The sequence below is a fragment of the Rhea americana genome, unplaced genomic scaffold, assembly GCF_003343005.1.
Source record: "Rhea americana isolate MKP2758 unplaced genomic scaffold, rheAme1 scaffold_9, whole genome shotgun sequence".
Taxonomy (NCBI): domain Eukaryota; kingdom Metazoa; phylum Chordata; class Aves; order Rheiformes; family Rheidae; genus Rhea; species Rhea americana.
In genome coordinates, this window is record NW_028187088.1 from 2864998 (window position 1) to 2891533 (window position 26536).

Sequence of the window (26536 nt, forward strand, 5' to 3'; positions counted from 1 at the left end):
ATATATATATATATATATATATATATATATATGTATTCACTACCAATAATAAATGCCAAAAGAATAGGTAGATGCTTTCTCAAAGCTATCCTACCAAGTTTAAACAATTTACCAAATGTCATACCACAGCAAAACACAAGTTACTTGATTGAGACAGAAACATAATTGAAATGTAATGATCCATGACATTTCTACCAGCTGACCTAACAGTCGCTTCTATTTTTTTTTTATTCTAAGAAAAGATACAGTTGGATATCACTTAATAGCAAGCAAAAAGTGGTATTCTTTTCTTCAGTCAACATCCTGCTACTTTTTTTCTCCTCTCCTGTCTTCCTCTTCTATTTGTTCTCCAATGTTTGCAAAAGTCTCCCCTCTTGTCTGAACTACACGCATTTTAACTGTCTTCAACCCAAACAGTGCAGGATTACCTGGTCTGAAATTTTCAGGCTTACTACCCACATATTGATCACTGAATCTTTATTTTCTGGCTTCTTTTTTTTCCCTAAATTGTTTTTGTAGTAAATAAACAAACTTCAGCAGTTATTATACAGAGGTTATTAATTTGTCCCAAAATCCAAAGATAAGTCCTTTAAAAATTTTAACAGAAGACACCTCACATCCTTTCAATACAACACTGGGGATGGCAGCTCACTGCTGCTGTCCTGAGTCTAACAATAGTAGTGATTACTGTCAGGAARAAAAAGAGCTTGAACTTCAGCTCTCAGTTGCTTAGTAGATTTTTCATTGCCATTTAGCTCTTCACCCATTTGACTGCAGAGAAATACCTTTGTAKTTTACCGTACATAACCTTTAGAGTTTTGTCCTCCTTTCTACTGCAGTCTCCACTAATATGGTATATTTTACCTTACCTTTATCTTACCTTGTAACACTGTAATTTTTATGTAAAGCRAATGAAAAAAGCTACGTTTTTTAAAATAACTACAGAAATTAAGTCAGAAAACTAACACACCACTATCCATGAACGATGGAAAGTTATTTTAAAGTACCGTTCTTAAATCTATCTTCTTATTCTTCCTTAAAGTCACATAAGAAGCTATTGTTGAAGATTCTGGAGTTGGTGATTTGGTTCTAGGCGGTACAACTCCCACAGGAAAATGCGAGCCTGTGAAACAGTAAAACAACATACTAAACGCTACACGAAATATCAGCAGAGGAGTTTATTATTTTCTAAAATTTTATGCTGTCAACCCTGGAAACTGTTCTTCAAAAAGACAGCAGAGATCCCAGTGCCTAACTGTCATGGCTATTAATATATGCAGGTAGATGAGTAGCCTCCAGCCTGATGTTTAGCTAAACGAACAGAACATGAGAAACTACTGCACGACAGGAGAAACGACTGGACATGAAAATAGCAGTGAGATACTGACAAAAGTTACAAGTAGCACCATGAAGAATGGCTAGATTTCACAGATAGTTAAGGGGGAGTCAGGCAAGAGATGGCCAAACTTCACAGATAATTGCAGAGGAGTACAGAGGACAAGCAGAACTTGCAAGGCCAGTAGTGCCTCAGTCACTGTACCAGCAATACCACATAAGGCCAAACTCACCTCTATAATGGTGTGAGAAATACAAAATTTGGATATGAATGGAGCAAAAGCGGGATGAGTGAAATACTTACGTGCAGGCTATTTACTTAGTGAGGAAACAAGGGCAGAGAAAAGGAGGGATCAAGGTGGATGGGGAAGAACATGCATGGGAAAAAACGAGGGAGGGTAAGAGACTGGTTGGGCATAAGCAAGCTGCTGGTCAATATGCTCTGACTGGCCAAGCCCCATGCCTGATTATTGCTCTCTATCCTATCTTTGTATGAAATTTTATTCCTATGAATTTTCTGTGTAGGGGTGCACATGTGATGCTAGCAATCTTCAAGTCAGAGTAGCTGGCGAGTAGCATAAGAGATGTGGGAGCCAGCTATAGGGAGATCATAGGTCTGGCAGTCAGATATGGGAAAGACAGAGGGTCTGCAAGCTGGAAGCACCATAAGTCTGGATCTGCTACAGGAAAGACCTGTTTGTCTGCAAGAYGTCTGTGAGGCAAGACTAGCCAGCGAGCAGAAGTAGTGTGGGAGCCAGCTGTCCAAGAGACCTTAGCTCTGGTAGTCGGATACTGCAGAGGCTGGGGGGCTCTGAGAGTTGCCTACGGATACCATAGGTCTGCCCAGCTCCTGGAAGGACAGGATGCATGTGCACATCTGGGCACATCTGGGAGTGTGAGCATGGGCATGAGATCAGCTAGCAAGGTTTGAGTCTGATTAGCTTGTAAGAAAGAACAGGATCAGGCTGTTTTGCTCCATTTTTATGCATGCACTGTGTGCGTTTAGAAGTTTGTTACTCTGCTGCTGGCTGGCCACATCTCTGAGTGTGTGTGCTTGTGCCTGCTCAGCCTCGCTACCAGCTGAACCTACGGACAGGGAACTACAGCAGCCTGGCACTGTCAGATTGGGATCACAGGAATCTCTTGGATCCTCACATCCACCAAATTCAACATCCCTTAACAATACCCACCCTTAGTTTTACTCCTTGAAGAGCCCCTCCCAAAATAAAATTAAGCTCAGAAAACTAGAATGAGTTAAAACTTACCAAAAAAAACCCACCAAAAAAACCACCACATGCTTCATTTCTCTTTCTTGATGCATGTAGGAAACCGAACTATTAAGAAAACTGTATTTTGTCTTTGTCTAAAAAATAGCACTGATAGATCAATTATTTCTCCTTGTTTTTGCTGGAGAGGTCACACAGATTTCAGAGAACATATTGATTCAATGAAGGCTTGGCTGTATCTCCAAATTATTTCGTAGAGCTAACAAAATAGTCTGGAGGTAGTTGAATGCCAAGCCTAGCATTTAAAACAAAAACTGAAAAACAACAGTTTGGGACTCCTTTACACATCAAAAGGATAAAACACTGAGCAGAAGTCTCTGTCTGTCTTGGGGGTCACCTTTATGTACTGTTCAGGTCATAAATATTCCTCTGCTTAGGGAAAGCAGCCAGGGTTACCTTACATAGTTCCATTAAAACGTTTCTCTTTCTTATTGGCATTTGGAAAGACATAGAGAGGGAAATGACTGACAGCAGAAACATGGGAAGTAGCCGCTACAGTCAAGTACGTAATGAGCCGGAAAAATATTTGCATTTTCCCTGAAATTTACTAAATCGGAGAAGCACCTGCACCAGGAAGCTACAGTCATTTACGTACAACTCCTTAAAACAGTAAGACAGAAACCTTTCAGTGAGATGAGCTGCCTTTGGGTTTGTTTCCTTTTTAGCCTGTAAACTGTTAAGACAGAATGTCACAAAAAGTTCTTTGAAAACAGAAGTTGTTGTTGCAATGACACATATGCTATAACAAACAGACGAGTGTCTGTATTTTTTATAATGTATGGGGATTATTAAGTGAATATAGAGAACAAGAAAATACATCCTAAATAATTTACATGCTCCCAAGTGTGGACTAGATGATAAAACACAGCTACAACCCACTTCAGTCTATTGTTTAAGGAAGATAAAGAGTGTCCCTCTATTTGCTACCACTGCAGCCATTCTACACCCTCCCCCCCGCCATTTATATTAGATAGAAGTATTTACATTATTGCTTCCCGTTACTGAGGACTCTTTTGCTAAAGATGCACATAATGAAACTACTTCTCTCTTTACTGAACAAGGTAAAAAGCAGACTGGAGTGCCACAGAAATATCAGCTTGCTTTATTTAGTCAGAGAAGGCTTTCTTGTGTTGTCTTTATAATGACTTTTCCTCTCATCCTAAATGTCTATAAACAGCCTGGAACATCATAGGTCAATAAATCTTAGGTATGTCATCAGAAAAGCAACTGCCTCAATTAATGTGGCTGATGATTAGCAAATCTCAGGCTAAACCTTGCATCTTTCACCACCAGGTTAAAAGAGATTTAGTATTCATCTTAAGTGAACATTACATTTCAGCATATGCCATACTGAATCTGAACTGAGTTATTTAGGAGCATTTGTCTGGTAAGTGCAAGCTTAATGAAAAAAAAAAAAAAGTATTATATCGTAGAGCCATTCACCGTGTTTTACACCCAAGCAGTATGCTGTCCGTAGTTTTTAAAACCTCCACAACCGTTCTGATGAAAGTAATACCCTTACCGTGACCACAGTTCTGGGGTCATACTCAAGTACTGTTATACTAGACTGCTGCGCACATGCTTAATCACACTATCACAACAGAAGCCAGTGATCTTGTTGGCACTGGAAATGTCAATCGTTATGGAAAGAAAAGAGTTACTTTGTTCAAAAACTCTTAATATGGTTTTTGGTTGGTGCTTAAATTGTTAAATTTGCAACTGTTTTTCTTGAAGTCACCTTTAACAAACTATTCTGTGTGTTTTAACAAACAGAATTGAGAAGCACTTCCTGGTAAAGGACTCTACCAAGCAATTAGTAGCTTTTATAGAAGCTAGATGAAGAGAAGAATCTATCTAAAGCATTTAGCAATTGCAAAGACCTTTATTGTCTGTACACTCTAAGGTCATGATCATTATTCCTATTATATCAGAGGATAGAAGGCAATTCAACAATTACAAGATTAAAAAAAAGAAAAAGACATTGTTTCCCTGCCTTATGGGAGTCTGAAAATTCTGTGGTGCTGCCTTTTTGGACGTTCCAGTGACATAACATTGGGAGCTTGATTCAAAAACTGAATAATTGTTCAGGGGCAAGGACATGAAATGGGTAATTGTTCAAGGGAATGGTGTGTGGGGAATGTGAGTGATGTGATTAGACATGGTGTCAATAAGGATTTCAGGGTTGTTGGTGAGTGTAATGTTTGATTTTTCTGTGGTGTAATTGACTGAAATCTTTCTCATCATATAATTAAATCATTATTTTATTGTGGAAGTTTTTCCTTTGCATTAAGAAATGGACAGGCTACAAAAAGTATGAGGGATGACACAGCTTCTGTAACAGTTTAAGCTTTGGATTCCTTATAAAAAACGCTGAAAGACTGTAAACAGCATGGCTAGGGACAAACCTTTAGCTGTAGATTCAGATTCTGAAATTTGTTCCGACTTTTCTTCGCCATTAGACTCATCCACTTCTGCTACTGTAGTTAACTCTGGTTCACTCTTATAAAGTCTATAATCAGGACCCTGCAGAATGACAAGTTAAGTAGTAAGTAACCTGGGATTTTTGCACAAGCATTTGTGTCTTAAGACTCAGAACAGTTATTCTGCTGATGACTTTGTTCTCACTTTAAGCCAATATTTTATTGTTTAAGTGCAGTTGCAGTGGTATGGCTTTGTAATTAATTTGAGTGACAACAGTTACAGACTCTCTGAAGTTACAGAAAGAATTTGCCATGAAAATGTGAAGGATTTTTTTTTTTAGTGATCTTTAGGAACCACATTGATAAAAGGCTTCTGCAAAGATGGATCCTGAGTCTAGAGTTTTATAAGAACTTGTGAGAAGCATCTGATTTTCTGAAATTTACTCAGACACAGAACACATCTTTAAGTCTTAAGACATTTTATATATGACAGAATATATGGCAGGAAAATGTCAAAAGCAAATGATGGAGCTATAAATAAAACTCAGCAGCCAAAAGTAAAAACATAACACAGAAGTAGCCAGATGGCAAAATAAAAAATTGTGACTGTGCAAAGGAAGGGGGAATGCTTCAAGAACAACGTGGCAGTTTAAGCCACTTACACAGTGAGATCCATTTCTCTGATATCCTTGAACTTGGTGAATCTTCTTTTCTTCTGGCAGATGTACTGGGCCCCTGCTATAACAGAGCAAGGAGCTGCTATCACTGGGCAGAGGGGGGATTATGGGAGGATGCTCTGTAAAGTCATAGGACCGAGGGAGTGGAGGACGAGGTGGGACTACTTCCTCTTCCTAAAGATTGTAGAATAGTCACCTTATTTAGATGTGCACACCTGTTACAATTATTTATAACTTAAAAATAAAGATATATTACCATAACTACACCAGTTTTAGTTTCTGGAATTAAAGGGACAATGTCACACACACACAARAAACACCCAGAAAACAAGAGGACTTTTTTATTGCTACTATCTAGCCTGAAATACTTCAATTGTTTTACTCTTCAGCTATTGAGTTTTTAAGTTCTATCAGCTGTACCTTCTAATAGATATGTATGAGTTCTCTAAATCATTTTAAAAATTAAATTTAGTATCTACTTAAAGATTTGTACATACATTAGACTTTCAGAAAGTTTTGCAAGCCAGATGTATATTGTGTACAATTTAGACAAACATGACAATGTCCCTTTAAACCTGTAATTTCCAGCCAGATTTTCAGAGGAATTGAACATTTTGGAGCTCCTGCAGTTTTTGCTGCTGTTGTGCTGAATATGCAAATAGACATATAAAGCAATGTGCATCTTCCCATGAAAATTGTGGTGGGGAGAAAACAAATCCAAAAAACAGGGTTATTTTTTTAGCGTAAGAGCCTGGAGAGAGGAAAAGGTGAGAAATGGAAAAGAGAAACATACTGGTGAGAATATAAAGACAAAGAGCAAATGAAAGTTTTTGAATTACCCACTGAGATATTACTCTTTTAAACTAATCATAATAAAATATTTTAATGCAAGTATATTGAATACATATTTCAGACACCCTTAAAACAATTACAATAATGTTCATACATTATACATATATATATGTATATATATACACACACACACGCATATACATATATATATATATATATATATATATAAAAATAAAAGAAATTCAGTGATGCTAAAATGGTAAATATGCTAAAATCATACCTCATTTTTATACTTAATAGCTGAAAAGGTCCTTGATCCAATCATGCCTGTTTGGGGGCAAGGGGAGTAGGAGAGAAGAAAAAAAATTGTTTGCAATAAATAGCTTTTAAAACACGTTAGCACGTTGATGGTTACATGTTGCAACAGGTTACATGTTGCTACCAAGTATATAATGTTATATATGTTAATATACATATTAAGACATGTTAATTTAAATTGGTTGATTGTATTCTTGTTTTCAGCAATTGTACCACGAAAGGTTTTTCAAATATACAAAAACAAATGTGAAATTTACCCTTTAAAAGTATACACAATCCAATCTCACCTCCTAAGAGATAAAAACGACCAGTTTACCTGCTTCTGAAGAGCTTCTTTGCTGTTTATGTTTACTTAAACCCTCCATGACATCTTGAATTCTCCACAATTCCTTCTGAATTTGAGCACGCTGTATCCCTGCTGACTCAGTCTGCCAGTAAAGAGACAGAATATATGAGCTATAACTTAAACTACCTTTAGGGCGGGGGAAAGCTCTTTCTTTCTGTAGACAGTATGACATTTCTTTTCCCAATGAAGGCAAATAAGGTACAATAATGACAGGCAATCTCCTTCCCATAAAGATGTAACATTCAAATATTGTCAGAAACATCAACTGTAAGATGAAGTCATTTCTAAAACACAATRTACTAGTTAAATTAACAGCAATTTGCTAGTTGAAACTGCATTTAAGAATAGAATTATTCAGTCTTTCCAAAGAAAACTCAGGCAAGCTTTGTACAGGAGACCTACAAACAACGTAAGAAAAGGATTTATCCCTTCCAATCCTAAGACAGACGGAGATGAACATGCTGTTTGCATATTGGCATATAAACTGAGGACCCATTTGCATTCATGGTTATGCATACTTTGGGCTGAAGTATCTGACATACGCAAATTTTACAGCTCTTGGGCTTCCTTGTAATTCCTCCTCCACAGAAAAATCAGCCCCCAGAGTAAATGGCCTTTAATGTACCACTGCATGGACCACATCCATTCAGACACATGTGCTGACATGTGTTTTTAGTGTGACAGAAAGATCTCCACCAAAATTCAGAATTTATACTAACTGTTCAATCCTCCAAAGCACAGCACAAGCAAGATCATAAGGTACATACGAAAAGTACTGCTGTATGAAACCTGAACAAAGCTTAAAATATTTTTAATAGAAGTTATTTTTGATAGAATAGATTTAATTATATTCTTGCATACGCTGTTAAAAAGAAAGAACTTGCATGAACATTCAACAAGTCTAGCATAGCAATTAAGGTCTCAGGAAACTTTCCAGTTTTGGAACTAGGACAATGTGACAAAAAGAAAGTAGCTTCAAAAAACAGGGAAAATAGAGTCCTCTCCAGCCCTTAAAATCTTTAATTTCTTCTTGTCTCGCAAGTCATTTGTATAAAACTTTAATCAAAAGCATAGAAAACTAAATTAACTCAAATGTACTTTAAGACTTATGTCACACCTGAATTTCTCCAAGTCGATCGAGTTGCTCCTGCATATGGTTCCTTGTTACTGTTACATCATACTCTAATTTATCATATTCCCTCCAAGCTCTTTCCAGTTCCTAAGTGCATAAATAAAGAAATGCATGTGCACACTCAACAAACAAAACAAAACAAGGATACATCTTTCAACAAAAACAGGGATGCTTTCTTCTTTCAACAGCACAAAATTTGAGGAAGTAATTCATAAACAGATACTAGAAATTAGTCAATACATGTTTTAGAGAATGTTATGTTTAAGCAACTTTCTCATTTTCTAGCAATACTGAATGAAATCAAAGCAAACAATATTTTGGCTTTTTTACAAACAAAAAGATATGTGAAATTTTAATCAGAGTATAGCCTTTATAGACAGCAGGTATGTGGGTCTTAAGCTTTCTTTCCACAGTGGCAAAAGCCCACAATACTAGATGAAAACTTGCTTCTCTCATTTCACAGAACACATTCCTGTAAGTGCAAAGCATGTGCATCTGTATGCAATATGTTTTATTCAAGACAAATGTAAGTCATCTAACCTTGCCTGTGAGTTTGCCAGTGAATGCCCTAGACTTACTAATATACTATTATTTTATGTATGTGAAACTATGAACACCAGATGGGAGGAGATGCAATAAAAAACCTGCTCTGAGATCAGCCCTAGCACCTCACTTTTCAAGGCTGCATCAAGCAATTTACTCGAATTAGCATAAATTCAAAATATACTTTCCCTCCTCAACGTTTTAAGAGCCCCTTTCCTTCCTCCTGCTTCCATTTTCCTCAACCAAATAATCCCTTTTACAGCTTACCTAAGACTCAGACTGAAAACAGTATTTCAGGGCTGACTTTCCATCTGTTTCACCACAACAAACCACCGGAATTTGACACTGAAACACCTTTTGGATATTGCTTTAAGCAGGCAAAGATGATTCTTTGCCTTGCCTTCTCAATGAAAAGGATAGTGATCAGAAATTCCCTTCCTTTCATTTTTAAAGGTTTTGAAAGTGCATGACTTTAGAGATCTTTGAAATGCACTAGTCCACTACAGAGACTGCAATCTTTCCTTCTTTTCATCCTGTGGATGCTTTTGTTTAAACAAGTCACACAAAATATCTGATTATATCTTCTATTATTTTGCCATATTAAATAACTTATTTGCACTATTTACTTGCTTTCTAATCAATTTCTGTATTATAAAGATGAAAATCACTACACCAGTATGAGTACAGTATGTACTCATTCCTGGCAAAGGAAAAATGCAAGACAGACTACGTGATGAATGTACTGAAAAGATCATTTTCCAGCTGCCTTTGCAAAAAATGCATAAAAGTGCAAGACAACTGAGGTTTGTTGAAATAAAATGAAAAAAAAATCACCACAGACAACCTAATTAAGAACATGAACATGAAGATAATTGTTCAACACTTCACTGAGTTTTACCAGCAAAAATATATTACTTACTGCAGTAGCTCGAGACACTTCTCGACAGGTGCTAAGTAGTCCATTCTGTAAGTCATCTCTCTGTAAGACTACATTTTGTATGGCTGCTGGGTTATCTGCATTCATTTCTATCTCTTGACTTGCTGATAGCAAAGCTTGTTCAAGCGTGTACTATTATAATAAAAAGAATTATTTTTAATGTTCTGCATCATTGGGCTGATTTTCATTTTATTTCAGTTATCAGTGTTCTGATAATAAGCATGTAAAATAACATCCACTTTAGGTAATAAATATAATTGTCCTACTTTCTCCTTGTGTAGCTGTTGAAGCTTCTCTTCCAGTGCTTGTACAACTTTATCTTGTTCACATAAGCGGCTAAGCTTAGCCTAGTATGTAACATAAAACAATTGCAATTAGGGGCTTATTTTTATCATAATCTATAACCAAAATACAACTTGATCAAAGCATTAAAAAGAGACTACATAAAATGTTTTTACCACAAAATATGGATTCTATAATTCTGAAGACATCAGCGTTGCCTTTTTCGATTAACCTTAAGAAGCTATCTTAAGAGTCTGTGAAATAACAGTTACAAATAGCTCAACTCAAAAGCTGTAACTTGCATCTAAATCTTCTAACTTATATCTAAATCACAGCTAAATCTTTACAACTTAATAATCGGTAATGAAACATCGTTTTACTCTACCTATCACTCTTCATTACTGTAAGGAATATTGCATATTTTCATAGTCTTTCCTATCATTCACTTCAGGTGGTAGTTTTTGAGAATTATTTACTAATATTAACCATATTTCGCTACCTCACTTTTGTTAAGGCCCCTTGGGGGATCAAACAATTTTTTTTGATTTGTAGTGCCATTGAACTTTCATTAACTACTCCAAAGACTTTCAGTTTAAGCATCATGAGCTGTTATTGATGGTTAAAACACAGACTTCTCTGAATATCTGATGTCTGTGTGTTTCAGATTTACAGTAGCTTCCATGACAAAGACATTTTCTATTTTTTCTGTGTTTCAGGATAACGGAAAAATTCATGTTGGAAGGGACCTCAGGAAGCCTCTAGTCCAATTTTCTGCTCAAAGCAGGCTCAGATCAGGTTACTCAGGGCTTTTATCCAGTATGTTCTTGAAAATCCCCAAGGAGGAACACTGCACAACTGCTCTGATTTTTAATTCTTATTTCATAGGATCCTTAAATACATCTTAATATCTATCCAATAAGAGTCTTCCACTGAGACAAATTTTAGAGCATGTTTCCTGTGTTAGTGCTAAGTTTTAATGTTTAATCAGACACGAGTATCCAGGATATGATAATTCTCACATTTCCATTAATTAAACAATCTATTTTACTGTTAAAACYTTTTACGTATGGCTCTGATGACAAAATTCAGAGACACTGACATGATTCACAGCAATGCCATGAGGAGTACTGACACACAAAAACTGTTGGGGGGGGGAGGAAAGATGAAGCCAACACAATGCATCTGACAAATCTTTTCCATTCTGATAGCTACTAGAGGGTAAGTAAAACTCCTCAAAAAGACTGTCAAGGCAAGCCTAATTTGTGCATCCTATAAACAGCATCTAAGTGCCCCCGAAACAGCCTTTCATGTAATGTTGATTTAAATATATTTTGGCCTTTCCCATGGGTCATACATTTCTCTTCTGATTTGGTGATGTAACCTGCCACAGAGTACTATGACCAAAATATTTACAGAACAAATGAAAGAAAGAAATCTCAAAGCACTAGCAAGGGAAAATGGCTTTAATTTAAAGAGTTATCAAGTGTCCTGCAGAAGAAACCTGAGATGTCTAATGTTAGCCCTACTGATGCATGGAATCACTGTGGTCTTACACAGGTTCTCACAGCCTTGTTATGAATTTGCACCTATTTTTTGCTTGACTGATGAAATATCAAATCTTTCTCCCAGTGATATTCATTACTGCTTGTGTAAATTTAAAATGCAATAATTTATTTTTTCTTTAGTAAGTTAATCATAAGTGAGTAAGTAAATCAAAGGAATGCAAGATTTTTTTTTACACAGTATTTCATGCAAAATACGAAAARTAGAGTCTTAACCATTCAATTCTGCTAAAAATCATTTAAGATTGTGTACATAACAGAGTAGATGGGATATACTCATGCTACATTTCATGTCCTATAATACACTTCTCAACAATTGTTCTATCACCTCCTTTTGTCATACAGAATCTAAAGCAGTTCTGTTTATGATTTATCATTTTGAGGCATTTAAGAAAATAATTTTTGGATCTCTGTATAAAGTTTCCTCAGCAAGGCAATCCTGGATAAATGATGCACACAGTTTTGGGTTTTTATATATATAATCAGTAATATATGTCAAAATAAAATCTTATGTGCCTCAATTCTACCATGCAATTTCTATTAGTAACCTCCTATATGAAGTATGCTTCAAACCCAAAAGTCAAGGGAGGAAACTATTGTAAAAAAATAAAAAGTACCAACATTTCTAAGGAAAAAAAATATAAATACTTACATCAATATCCAGCTCTTCAGTTCTATATTTGTATAGTGTACCCCTACATTCTTCTTGTGTTAACTATAGGGAAGAATAATATTGCCATAAAACAACTTAATTGGAATATGAAAATGAAACTGCTGTACAGCTTAAGTTTTAATATAGCAAATCAGTTTTTGCTTGAATCTTCATTCAAGCAAAATGACAGACATCACACTGAAAAATATACTTTCAGTCAAAATATAATATGAAGATAACTAAATGGAATGTCAAACAGATTGCCAGTAAAAAGTTGTATCAATGAAATCTTAACATAGTCTGGCTATGTTTCTGTACCAAACCACAGTTTCATAAATATAATTTAAAGTATAATTTATTTTGTGATAACTCAGATATGGATTATGTAGTAGATGAAATTGCAACTGGAGTACACCTGAACACACTGTTACACATCACTATATATATTTTTGTATGTGCATTCTAAGTATAGGGACTCATTCTACTTGGAATCAATTATTCTGGGTTCCACTAACATCAAACGCATTTACAAGGAGAGTATTTTGATGCGAGTCTGAAATCAGAGCAGAATGACTTAAGTATACAGAATGTGTGTAAAATGTATCATTACGTATATATACACCCAAAAAATACCTTAAATTTTTAAGCCAAATACCTTAATTTTTTTTTTTATATGGATCCCCTTCTTCCCCAGAATTCAGAGTACTATTAACTGCCGTAAGTGGAAGTCCTTCTGTTTCTTCCTTTGAAYCTAGGCAAACTTGCCTGCTCATCCTAGTCTGCATGTAAGGTATCCTCAAACTACTTGCATAAGGCTCCTCACATTAAGTTCTTATCTCTTTAAGGCTCTGGGCTGACCAGTAGCAAAATTTAATAATTTAAATACAAAAAAAGATAGCTACTGATTTTAGAATAAGAATTGTCCTATACAAAAAGTAATTACGTAACACTATCAAGCTTCATATTATAATTAAAAACATATGTACWATGAGTCCCAGAATACATGCTTTGTTATTATATGTACGTCATTAATAAGGTCATCGTGGCTTAACAGTGCAAGAAACGACTATAAAACACAAGTCCATATTAAAGTACACTTATAAATAAAATGACTAGGGAAGGGTTAATCAGACAGGCATTCCAAACATACAATAAATCTTCAACACACTTATGTGTTTCATTTCAAGACATTATGTCTACATACTTCATGCAAATGCACCTGGTGACAATTTAAAAGTATGTATAGTGTATTAAAACCACACAGTAACTTTCTTTGAAATGGACACTTAATGGAAATGAGTGTCAAAATATGAAAAAAGCCACAGCACTTTTGCACCTCATGAATGTCATAAATGTTATGTTTAAGATATCTATTTAATCCCCTCCTATTGTAGACATGTGCTTTATAACTGTTGATTTTATCTTAATGAGAGGAAAAAATGAAGAATGGAAATATTTTTTAAAGAAAGACTCATAAACATGGCCAATATAAATCTAGGCCAAATATCTTTTGCTTATAGAGAAAAATGATGTATATCTATATATACACACACACACACACAATGCACAGAAATATAATGTATATATATTTCACAGAAGACAGATTTTACAAGAGAAAGATTATCCACCATTAGATAAATGCATTTTTCCAAGGCACTCTTCAACATTTTATATGACATGCCTGGTGGGGGGTGGGGAAGAAAAAAAAAGGAAAAGAAAAGAAAAAAGTAATGATTTTTTTTTCAAGCCAGTAGCTTTTAAAAAACGTGAGCTATTTCTTTTTTCAGCAGCTCAATCTCAATTATAGCTAAGCTTAAAACAGCTTGCCAATTCAGCATCCATATCTTTCCCTACCTTCTAAAAGAAAATATTCAGAGAACCAGAACACATTTTCAAAGAATACTTTACATGTGCTAACTCTTCTCACTAAAACCCTATCATGTTTTTAAAATTGCTGCCATTTTCTTCCTTTTATCACTATTACTAGTTTACCACAGTAGGCACTGCTAGAGAGCCACTTCCATTTCAAYATTTTTACTGTAACATTTTACACACACCTAACACAAAAACTCTAAAATTATATGAAGCACAATCTATCTCTGACAAAGCAGCAGCTTCTCTTTGCACAGCACATCTAGAAAWCAGCTTAAGGCAAAAAGTGTTGCATGCTATCATATTCTATCGGAATTACACAAGGAATTGCAGTAGACAAAACGCAATTACACATTACGAGCGAGGTTAACAACCTAGGAAACGCACTGCAAGTGCTCCAACGATGAAGTCTGAGAGCTATTTTGTGTCACATTCAACAAAAACCTCCTTCACTGAATCGTTCCTACAAATACTTTGCCAGGYCAATAATTTCGGAGAAAGAGTGCCACCTACTGAACCATACGCACRACTTGCTACAGCCTTCTACAGCTTTCCTTCACATTTTCCTACTCAAATACAAAAAAGGCCATTTCTGCTAACATGGCGAAATACACTGTAAAGCTGTAAAAAGATAAGTAGCAACTTCTGTACCCCAAAACAGAACTTACCATTTTTAAAAGGCAAATTGCACAGAGTTGTATCAAACTTTTATCTTACTTGTGAAAAGATAAAGTGGCCTGAATTCAGTCTCCATTATATGTTGGAAATAATTTCTATTAATACGCCAACTCCTATAAAGATTAAAATACCCATTTTCATGTTCTATGGATCCTCCTTGCACAGGTGCATACACAACAGGGTTTAACAATTTATATTGTTATATTTAATTTCCTAGAAAAGTAGGTGTCATATAGTCCCACCAATAGATGCACCATCTCTTTCAATATCAGACTAATCACAGAAGTGTATAATCCCACCACAGTGGACACTGTCCTTAGAGGGAAGTTTCTTCTCAAATAAAGAAGGCAAATCTTTCTCGAGACACACGGGGTTAAATCTACTAATGTATACATTATTAAAGATCTGTAAATGAAAAGATCATTTCATCATTTTATATGTCTTTTTCAGATCCCCACTAACCATTTTGATTCAATAAATATAATACGGCAGGAAGTTTCACAGCCTAAGAGCACACTGAGCACCTCTCTACAAGATTCTTGCACAAAGCAAATTAAAACAGGACTRTATAGAACATTTGTGGGGAGCATGAGGTTAAAGTCAGGTGCCCAAAAGGCTTTTTTGTTTTAAAGGACCTTTTACTACCAGGAAGCAGTGCAAATGAGCATTTATCCCACAGTAAGCAATTGCTTAGAAGAATTACAAGATTTTTTTTTAATTTAGCTGACTCAGTACAGAGCCCCAAAAGAAGGAACATTTCAAATCTTCAGACATGCTAATTGCATTTTGCATAATGCAACACATTTTAAATTTCAACTATAAACAGAAATACAAGATTTTTAGCTCAAATACCAAAATCTCATGCATTCATAAACAAAATCTGAAAAATATTTCTGCCTAAAAAATCTCAAAATCTAACATGTGTAGACAATTTAAACATATGTATTTGGTTTAAAAAAATTGTCAGAGAGAAAAAAAAGGAACATTTTTATATCATGTTTTTTTATGTATTAAAAACAAAGACCCAATTAAAAACATAAATGTTACTTTTTTTCACTCAGACTTTCATTTCCCTCCATTTAGTAAACCCACTCACATGTAGGAGGGACTAAGAATGATTTAAAGTTTTTGAATCAACAAATCCCCTTTCAAGAAAAAAGATTAACACTCCTCACCCAGCATTATAAAGAAACAAAATAATCAAACTCAAATTAGAGAAGGGTTCAGGCTGCAAAAAGCCAGTCTATATTTTTGTCTGTACACTGATTCTGTACATACAGAATCAATGACCCAGCTCATGTCTATATATTTACAACAGTCTGTAGAACAGACTGATACAAGTTGAAGTGATTTAAATTTTTTAACACTGTGATTACTTAAAAATCACACAAAAATAAACAACAGATTTTAAATAGTAAACTTTATTTTACAAAAGAAGTGTCAATCATTACAAACAAACAAGACATTTAAATTTCTAATAAAATACGAGGTTTACACTGAGTTTTTTTGGCTAACTATGATGCTACTTAGATTACTGCACAAATTCAAAGAAGAAAACAAGTTCTTGCTTTCCCTCTTTTAACTCTAAATGAGTTAAGTTTTAACACTGAGCTGAATAAACTGAAGCAAGGAAAAATCCTTTTTGTTCCTGCAGAAATGGTTATGGTCATCAAAAACTAGTTTATCCAGACACCAAAACAACTTTCAAGTGCTTACATAGACACTTTTCCCAATTCAGATGTTTAAATTTCTTTAAAATGCCGAAGAGGAGTGCTAAAAAAAAATCATTTGACCCAAGTAATAAATTATATAGTGTTTAAATTTTTAAGTAAGTTGCCACGATTTTCAACAGGTTAATTTTGCACTAGAAGAATTTAGAAGTCAATTTAAGCAGCAAACTCTGAGTGTATTTTTATCCTTCCTGGAAGTCAGTTAAYAAAATATTCCTAACAGGGAATTTAAGCTGTGAAATCATAAGGTCTTGCTATTCTCCGATTTATGCAATACAGGCTGCCTTCTACACAAACTTGCCCACGTCACAAAAATTCTGACCTGGAGAGACTGCATCTCCAGTGGCAAATAGGTATTCAGTCTTTGTGACCCTTTGAGTTCACCGTTTCTCTCATGTATGTTAAGAAAGGTGCTAATTCAGCATCAAAGATGAAGCAATGGGTATGCCTACAAGCTAAAAGCAGTGCTGTGTAGAGACACCTCAGCTGGCACCATAGCTTCATCAAGACAAAACTCAGATTTACTGGTACCCCTAACTAACTGGTAGACTAGCCCTGGCACAGCTATACCCAAATGCATCTAGAAAAACATTAAATCTGAGCTAGTTTACTCTGACACACCCAAAGCTGTTCATTGTACATATGTTAAGACTTGCTTGTCGTATAGAGTCAGATGTAGAAAAMCAATTTACTTTTAAAACTATTTACAACAGCTAGACATCTTWAAAAAAAAAMCCAAACAATAGCAACAACAATCTTCACTTAGGGTTTGAGGGCACCTTAACTTCTCCCATTCCACACCCAAATAGTGCCTCCAGGTTCCACGTGCAAAAAGAAAGCGTTAATATAACAGCACAAATCGGATKCTTCTGAACTAAGAAGTGACTGTATGCCACTGTTTCAGCAAAGTCTCTTGCAACCCATCTCCTTGGGAAAGTAGAAATGCCTGTTGTGACTTTTCTGGGTAGCAAGAAAATCTACAATGCAGAGTTGATTTTCAACACAGTAAAACATGAAATTAATTTGCAGCAATTTTTGGAGAGACATCAAAGCATTAATCCCTAGTCGATGATTATTTTATAGGATAGAATGTCTTATTTTCTTGTAACTATACATCTTTATTTATTGGTTCATAAGGTCATTACTCCAAGCTGAAAGAAACAGGCCAGATATTCTCTTCTGACTGTCAGACAGACTTGCACACCTCATCAGCTGCAAAATAACAAATTAAGTAACACGACCACCTTTATTGCAGTTATGGCTAGAAACTTCATAAACATTTTCTAACGTGGCAGGAACTATTCAGCTCAGCTCCCATATCCCCAAGRCACTGCACTGCCAACTAGTATGTATTGGCCATGCTCATAAGTTAACACAGGTCTCAACTTGCAGACAATATTTCCATTCACATTTCCAGTTCTTCTGTCTTACCATTTGCAACCATCACAAGATACTCTGTACATGTGCATTGTTATGTGCATTGTTAAGTCTGCTGTGACTTTATTGAGTCTGCTGTGACTTTATTAACAGACACTGCCTTTTGGATTTACAGTTCCCAGATCAAAGTTATTTTGATCCTTTCTTTCTTCAGTGGCTAAAAGACTTGGCAGGTGCAAAGAAAAACTTGTAAATCCACTTCCTAGAATGAAACAAAATTGCCAGAAATGACCAGGTCAACACCACTCACATGCTTTTGTAGTCGTCAAAATAAAGAAGCATTTTTGAACACTACTTGCATAGAGTCATGCTACGACAAATGTTGGAAGCTCATTGGAAGTTTCATGAATTTACTGGACACCTGCATAAAACATCAGCTAATTAAATAGTCTAGACAGAAAAAGTTATTCAAAAGGGTACACTTAATACTSAACAACAAAAATGCAGCAAAAGCCATGCTAACGATATTGCAGCATTTTATAAAGCATGGATGACTTGTGGTTTTCCAAAGCAAATAAGAGAAACACCAATGTTATGAATAAATCTGAGGAACAACCAAAACTGTCACTAAGGAAAATTTTCGCAGATGATAAAGCAATTTCATTCACTATCCAAGACCTTACTTGATGGTACAGTTGCGGTCTTAGCGCCGAGTTCTCAATCATAGTGTGAACCATGGTGATTAAAGGTTCATTCTCTTTCATCTATTTCAAATCAGGAGGAGCATACAGCAAACATCAGTTTACAGCATGGCTAGATTTGAAAGACGACACTGTAAATATAGCCTCTACTTTAATTTTTTCTAATAATGCAGTAGATTACATTTTATCCCATGCTTTTTATAGATTCCATTATTCAGTAATATCAAACACATGAAAACTTTAATAACGTCAAATAGATGTAGCAAAAACRCACAAAAATATTTAAAACCAACAGAATGCTCACTGAACAAGCCTATCCCTTTTTAAAAATAGGAATGCTTAGAGTAAGTCTAGCTTTACAAGACTTTAAAAAGAAAAGCAGTATAGGAAATATGCAATAGGGAACACTTCAACCTTTATCAGAAAGCCTTTTAAAGTACAGATTTAATGCCTCAATGTATATCAAGGATATAAGCATTCACAGCCTCTAGATATTGAAGCCAGGATTACGCATATGTTCCTGTATTACAAAATGCCTTTGTATACTGTATTGTTTTATACACTTAGGAACTTTGAATCATTAGTCACCGTAGTTAACCTCCCATCCCATCCCCCAGACTATTGCAAAACTATTTGGTTTACATTTCCAAGCAGGTCAGATATTTTCTATCATGATTTACTTTTATTGCCATGTGTGCAGATATTATAAACAGGTCCTTTGATCATTACAGTAAAAACTGCATACATTTGGCATTTCAAAAATAAAAAAGCTTGGCACACAGAGAAAATGGTCTGAGAGTCTTCCGTAATAGAGGACAAGGAATACTCAGAAAAATTTAGGAGTCTACAGAAGTATTATGCTGTACAGAGCTGGAATAATATCTGTAAAAACTTTTAACCAATCCAGTTTTTGGATGCCCCCCCTCCTCAAGCATTTTTTCAAAAGGCAAAAGCAGTATCTTCCAAGTTTTTTTTTTTTTTTTGTTGTTGAAATGAACTTCCAAAAAAAAAGAGAAAAATATAAAAAAAGGAAATTATTCCCTGGAAAAAAAAAAAAAAAAAAAAAAAAAAAAAAAAAAGACAACTCATTTAATGCACAGTCCCCAGCCCTCTCTTTTTCTTTTTTTTTGGGGGAAACTTTAAGGAAAAACTCCAGCTCTTTGACCTCTTCAGCAATACCAGTTTCAAATATGGTTACACAGGAAGACAGCATTGTGAATACCTATGATCTTTCATTCTAGCCATATGCACATACATAGCAATTATGAATTTGCATGCAAGGTTTTGTTTCATAGATTGAAATACTACAGAAAATCTGAGTTTTTAATGCCTTCTGGAATTTCTTGCCCATCCCCTTTTTTAAAATCCTAACTTGTATGTTTGGAAAAAAGTATTTTATTTCCTGAACAAGAAACATGTTGGTTTTTGCCGTTGTAGATGTAGCACTTTTGTTGTTGTTGTTATTTTTAAATATGGAGAAGTATGAGCAGCTGCTAAGTTAATTTTCTGAGAGAAAGGATATATATATATATATATATATATATATATATATATTTAAAAAGGTAACTTTACAATAACGTTTATGTCCCCACCCCTCCACAAAACCCAAGTTTCCTATTCCCCATTCTCTACAATACCATATAAACAGAAAACTAGAACTGATAGAAGAAGCTATTCTCCCTTTACATTAAATTTGGTCCTAAAGGGAAAAAAAAGAGTGATATCAAAAGATATATACCTGATCAACAATAAAGATCCAAAGATCACACTACAGCCAACAGAGATTTTTATAAAATAAAAATAACTCTGAGGCTGAAATAGCTAATTAGATGAACACTGGTTGATAAGCTTTTTTTTTTTTTTTTTTTTAATAAAACAGTTTTTCAGATCTTTCTGACTTAGAACAATGCTAAAACTGATTTCTGTGAAACTGTTCACAGATTGTTTTTATCCAGACTAGAAAGAAGGCAAACTGCATTCTCTCAAGAAATGTTCTGAAATAAGTTTTTGWCCTCCAGCCAGATCCAACTTTGACGTACAGGACTTTTGGGACTTTCTCCAGCACTTCCATCACTGGCTCTTAACCATGCTTATTTAACACTGTCTGCAAATGCTGGCTATTTCTACCAGAGTTCCAGTTCCTTCAGCCCTTATGAGGCAAAGGCTGAGAAACAGATTATTGATAAAGCAATTCCAACCAAAGAGTCATTGCAACAATCAAAAATATCAAGTTCTGCACCCAAAGGAGATCAACATTTCCAAATACTGCCCAACTTCTAACTATTTGCTGTGGAGAGAGTACATATCTGTCCCYAGACCTTTTGTTAACTGAAGCTAGAGCACCCGCAAGGTGGTGCATCCTGAAGAGGTGGCAGATTAAAACAGAGCTATGCTGGATACAACAGCAGATCCCATGTTCTAAGCTTAAAGGAACAKCTAAGTTTGTGCTCTTAAATCATTACCACAGGACTGTGCCCCAAACTGAAGGTGGATGCTATTCACACTGACATGACCTGTTCTACTAGTTTGAGGACGAATATTTACTTGTTCCATAGCACAGAAATATGCCTTGATTTTCTCTCACTTCAGAAAATCCAGTATTTATTTTTCAGATAGGATTTAAAAGGTTTTCTTTATTGTGCAGCCATCTATGATATAACACTAATGATAATACCTTCACAGTGTATCTCTAATTAAAACAGTTACAAAAATCTCTGCAAATTAGAATTACTCTCTACATGTAAGCAAATTGAAGTTTGCACTGCCTAATGCCACAAAGTAACATAGCAATAAAACCAAATAAAATCCATCTGTCTTGGTGTATATCACTTGCTACTTCTAGTAAATAACTGTTTTCTCCCTAAAAGTTAATTTCTGGCTTGCCTTTTATCTTTATTGATATAGTATATAAAAGCATTTTCCATTTGGAAACAATGAAAAAAGGATCTTCTCAACATATGATGTATAYGAACAGCTACATTATTTATGAGCTAGCATTTGTGTATATTGCGTTTTGTACCATAAAGCCAAGCTATTGAGAATTTTTTCTTCTTACATTTTCCTGAATTCTTGTCTATGTTTGGTTACATCCTATACAGGTGACATTTCAGCACGTACTGCTCTAGCGGCAATGATCAGCTGGAGCAGCGGCGCCCTACCAGGGGACTCGACCTCACTGATGAGATAAGACCGTGTGTCATGGATGGCATAAGGCTGAGCTCAGATTGGCAGTTTTATTCATTTCCTCACAGCTTCCTGAAGGCATAAGCAGTGGCAACAGCACCAGGTCAAGCTTTTTTTTTTGCCTTTTCTCTGCCCAAAACAATGAAGGAAAAAGCACTTTTCCTCCTTCCTTCCTGCCTTCTGTTTACAGCAATACTGTGCCTCCAGCACAGTCTTTTCTCACCCACGGGGCCCCAGCTCTTGAGCCTCTCTCCTTTCTCCGATGAAGCAAAAACAATAAAAAAAAAAAAAAAGAAAGAAAAAGAAAAAAAAAAGAAAGGAAAAGGGGAGCAGAAAGAACAGCAGTGATGGCTGGACAACTCCCTCTATCTTTTCTAAATAACCTGACAATTCAAGAAAAAGTAACGTCCCATGTTGCTAATACAGGATTTTAGGCTGAGGTACAAGAAATCATATGTAACATAGAATATCTGGCAACTCCATCCAAGCCCCTATTCCAGCCTCCTCCATTTTACTACCTTTTCCCAGAACCACCTTCAACATCTCAGAAAGAGGGTGGTGAAAAGGAGAACACATGACTAAAATAACAGAAAATATGGACCCCAGCTGTGGGGTCTTTATTCCTTTTTTTGGATGACAGCTTGTTCAAGCTCTGCTTATTTTTATGTACCCTCTAAAAACTTAGAGAAACTACAGAGTAAAAGCACTAGCAGAAGTGGAAACATGAACACTTCTATCTAATCCCTAAACCATTCACATAAACAGCCATAAAAAAGACCAAAAATTCAGTAGAGCTTATACTATGAACAACCAACCTGTGAAATAGTATCACTATGACAACAAGCAYGTAGAATCTTACAAAAATAGCTTGAGCTTAGTAGGAAAGGAGTTTTTAGTCACAAGCGAAAGTCTACCATCAACATAAAATTGAGAGGGTTGCTCAAAGACCAGTTTTCTGGAATTCTCTCCAGTATCAGTACACAGACATTCAAGTAGGACCTCTTGCCACGCCTTTACTTACAATGGAGAAAAAACCCAATCTGCTGAAATCTAGCTTTTATTTGAAAAACTTACATTCCTACTTCTGGTTATTTTTATTGTAAYTATTGGGTGCAAATACTTTCAAAAAGTATAGTGAGGAGGTGGGTGGCTTGGATCTAGTAGTACATAAGTGATCCCTAAAAATTTTTAAAACGCAGAAGATGAGGATTATACTTAATGCACGCTCAAGTAAGTTWGCARATGATACAAAACCAGGAGGAGTGGCTGATATACCAGCTGGTTGCATTGCCATTGAGAGAAAGCTGCTCAGGCTGGAGAAATGGGCTGAACAGGATCCTCATGAAAGTCAGCAAAGGGAAATGCCGAGTCCTGCACCTGGAGAAGAATAATGCCACACACCAGTACGGGCTGGAGGCTGACCTGCTGAAAAGCAGCTCTGCAGATGAGGACCTGGGTGGACATGTTGACCACCATGGCATCCTGGGCCACATTAGGTAGAGCACTGCCAGCAGGTCGAGGAAGGTGATCCTTCCACTCTGCTCGGAACTGGTGAGGCCATATCTAGAGTGCTGGGTTCAGCGCTGCGCTTCACAGTATGAGAGACACATGGACCCACCAGAGTAAGTTCAGYGAGGGGCTACTAAAATGATTAAGGAACTGGAGCATCTGAGGAGAGGTTGAGAGAGCTGAGACTCTTCAGCCTGGTGAAGGGAAGGCTCAGGGAGGACCTTACCAATTTATATAAGTATCTGATGGGACAGTATAAAGAGGATGGAGCCAGACACTTCTCAGTGGTGCCCACTGACAAGAGGCAACAGGCACAAACTGAAAGACAGGAAGTTCCACCTGAACATAAGGGAACACTTCCTAACTGTGAGGATGAACTCTAGAACAGAGGTTGCCCAATGAGGTTGTGAAGTCTCCATCCTAGGAAATACTTAAAACACTCCTGGATATGATCCTGGGCAGCCTACTCTAGCTGACTCTGCTGGTGTAGGGGAGGTTGGATCAAATGATCTCTATAGGTGCCTTCCAGTCCCAACTGTTCTGCAAGTCTGTCATTCTATACTTGTCCTCCTAACATGCCCCATGCGGGCAAACAAATCGTCATTGCCTGGGGTTGCTACTCATTTCCAAAAAGCCACTTTCTGAAAGGCAAGCAAATCTCCCTCCAGTATCTCAGAAACAGGAGCCAGAGTGATTCAAACCTCTCTTCAAAAGAAAAAAAAAATGTTGGACAAAAATTCTTTCAGCTATAAGACTCRAAAGAAAGTATATGGCTAGAGATGAGTGTGTCAGTCTCTTCAATCTCTTTTGCCCTATCTCTGAACTTTAACWGCAGCAACAATTCTGAAAGCATAATAAAAATCTCTGAAAGCGTAATATAAGAATTTAGGAGCATCTCAGAGAAAATAAATGTACAAAAAAGTGTAATTTAAAAAAGGCTATGGTATATTCCTTAGACTTGCTGAAAAGCCCATCTGACTAGTAGAGAACACCTTACTGCAACAATATATATCTTATTCTCTCTACACATGAGCTTTTGCCTGTCTGAAAATTCTTCTGTGCAACCGTGGTAAAAACATATTAGTTATTGTTACGTATAGTACTGAATTCTTTGTGATCAAAAAGGCAAGGGTTAAAATTAACAGGAGAGGAGTTCTACCACATGCTCTAGGTAAAGAGGTTTTCAAAACTATTTTCAGAGATTTTATATGAATCAAGAGTAGAAATACTTAATTTAAGTATACTGGGCATTTAAAACTCAACAAGGGTAAGTGATTATGCAGGTTGATCAGAGATGCTTATAACAAAAGAGGCATGGCCTCAGTTAGCCTAGAAGAAACTTGCAATTTTTTCTTCCTAAAATAAATGAAAATTGCTAATTGACAAACTAATAAAGAGAAATCAATGAGATAACCACCCCTAGAAGCAGTGGTACTCAAAGCAAATTAAAGACTCTTGAGGCATTCATTTAATATAGTTGACAGTTCTATAATAAAACAGAGAGGGRAAAAAAAAGGTCAGACAAACTGGGACAAATATTCCAATATTCTTTTCCATGTTTTTATATTTAAGGTAATATATTTTAGATAATGATTTATTTCTGTAAAAACTGTAGTGATTTCTTGCAGCTTTGGTAGAGGTGATTATGACAGGTTCACAAGATTTGGGCACTTTCCTAAATTAGTATAAGTTGTTATATCTTGCATTATTATATATTTATTTATGTGAATATGTAAAAATACATATTATTATATGTAAAAAAAATTAGATTTATAAATTTTATCCGATGCAAGAAAAGAGAAAATCCTTTTTACTACTTCACACATTATATAAAGCCATTCCCTCTATTTAATCCTGTATATTACACTGACAAGCTTGGCTGATCAAGCAACAGTATGCTACATAGTTTAAAATGTCATGCAGACAGTTGTTGCCCCCTCAGCAATAAATTACGTTGTTGAAGACAGAATTATTCCCCCATTCCAAAACATTATAAAAAGAAAACTGTTGATTCAGATTGAGTATTTTGGCCWAAAATAAAGATTAGGAAGACACATTTTTTCCTATTGTTTTTGAACCTCCTGCAATCCATTAAAGACAGAGTTGTTTAGGAATATATCACTATCTAACTGGACTGGTCACAATTTACACCTTGCTTCCAAGTGACCATAGAACRATAGTCACTGATACCAAGACCTTTTCACTTTTAAAAAATTTTAATTTACTGAAATCTTGCCTACCACAGTAATATATGGGCCATAGAAGTTCTAAAAATTAGGAACTTTGAGTGTAATGCTGGAAAATTTCATTAAGACAGTATTTCAAAAAGCTTTACAAGTTTTCATAGTAGTAACTAACACATACCTAGCTGTTGCTATTTCTTCTAAGCACTTATGATTGTCTTTTGTATGTGCTATCAAAAATTTCCCCTTTAAAACTTCTCTCATACGACTTGCTAATAAGTCCCATTTGATCGTGCAACAAAGCCATAAAAAGCTGAATGTGATARCATAATTATTCCCTTGGCAACAAAATTACACTGTAAAAGACAGAATTATAGCCTAACTCTGAAAATCAGCAGAAGTTACGAAGAAGTAAAATCTAAATATTTAACAAACAACTGAGTGAATGGGAAAAAAGTAATTAGCTATGCTATGAATTGTTTAAAATATTTTTTCATGTTTGTTCTCCCTTTCATTTTATGCCCTGTAGAAATATTTAACTCTTCTTCATGCAGAACGCTGACGCAATCAGAAGTACCAGTTTCTATAAATTGCATGTGTGTTATATGAATTTTGAAATATGCTCTGATGTTGGTTAAAGATTAAAAAATGCTACAGAAATTGTACTTAGCTTTACTATAGGAAAATACGAAGAACAAAAATTAATTGGAGAATTGCTGCTGTATTCTGACAGAAATTTTAAGTTCGGTTTGTTTTCCATTACACGTCAAATTTGCAACAGATTAAGATATTTTATGCTACTTAAAAAGATCACATATTAAATATCCRAATTCATATCAAAAGCACTGAAAATCCCTCTCCCCCAAATATTTCCAGCTTGAAAGAAGCAAGCAAAATGCATTAAGAGACATAAATAAGAAAGTTGCAAATCCCACCTGATGATCCAAATATATGGCATTCCTTTGAAGRTGATGTGAAAGAATCTCATTCTAGCAGGCAGCAGTCAGAAGGAAAAAGGAGA

The 26536-nt window shown here is 35.6% G+C and overlaps 1 protein-coding gene across 13 annotated transcripts in view; it reads right to left on the minus strand.

Annotated features, from left to right (window-relative positions):
* PLEKHA5 (pleckstrin homology domain containing A5) overlaps positions 1–26536 on the minus strand; it is a 172855-nt gene that overhangs the window by 12609 nt on the left and 133710 nt on the right. For 7 of the 13 annotated variants that reach the window (XM_085324064.1, XM_085324058.1, XM_085324053.1 and 4 more), the window contains 11 exons: positions 26451–26504; positions 18623–18703; positions 12283–12345; positions 10053–10133; positions 9769–9918; positions 8292–8393; positions 7145–7256; positions 6791–6837; positions 5704–5892; positions 5027–5144; positions 1008–1123 (listed from right to left, as the gene is read on the minus strand). In XM_085324064.1, coding sequence (XP_085180190.1) covers positions 1008–1123; positions 5027–5144; positions 5704–5892; positions 6791–6837; positions 7145–7256; positions 8292–8393; positions 9769–9918; positions 10053–10133; positions 12283–12345; positions 18623–18703; positions 26451–26504 — 1113 coding nt within the window. The remainder of the gene's footprint in view (positions 1–1007; positions 1124–5026; positions 5145–5703; positions 5893–6790; positions 6838–7144; positions 7257–8291; positions 8394–9768; positions 9919–10052; positions 10134–12282; positions 12346–18622; positions 18704–26450; positions 26505–26536) is intronic. The other 6 variants (XM_085324065.1, XM_085324060.1, XM_085324059.1 and 3 more) reach the window with 4 other exon arrangements.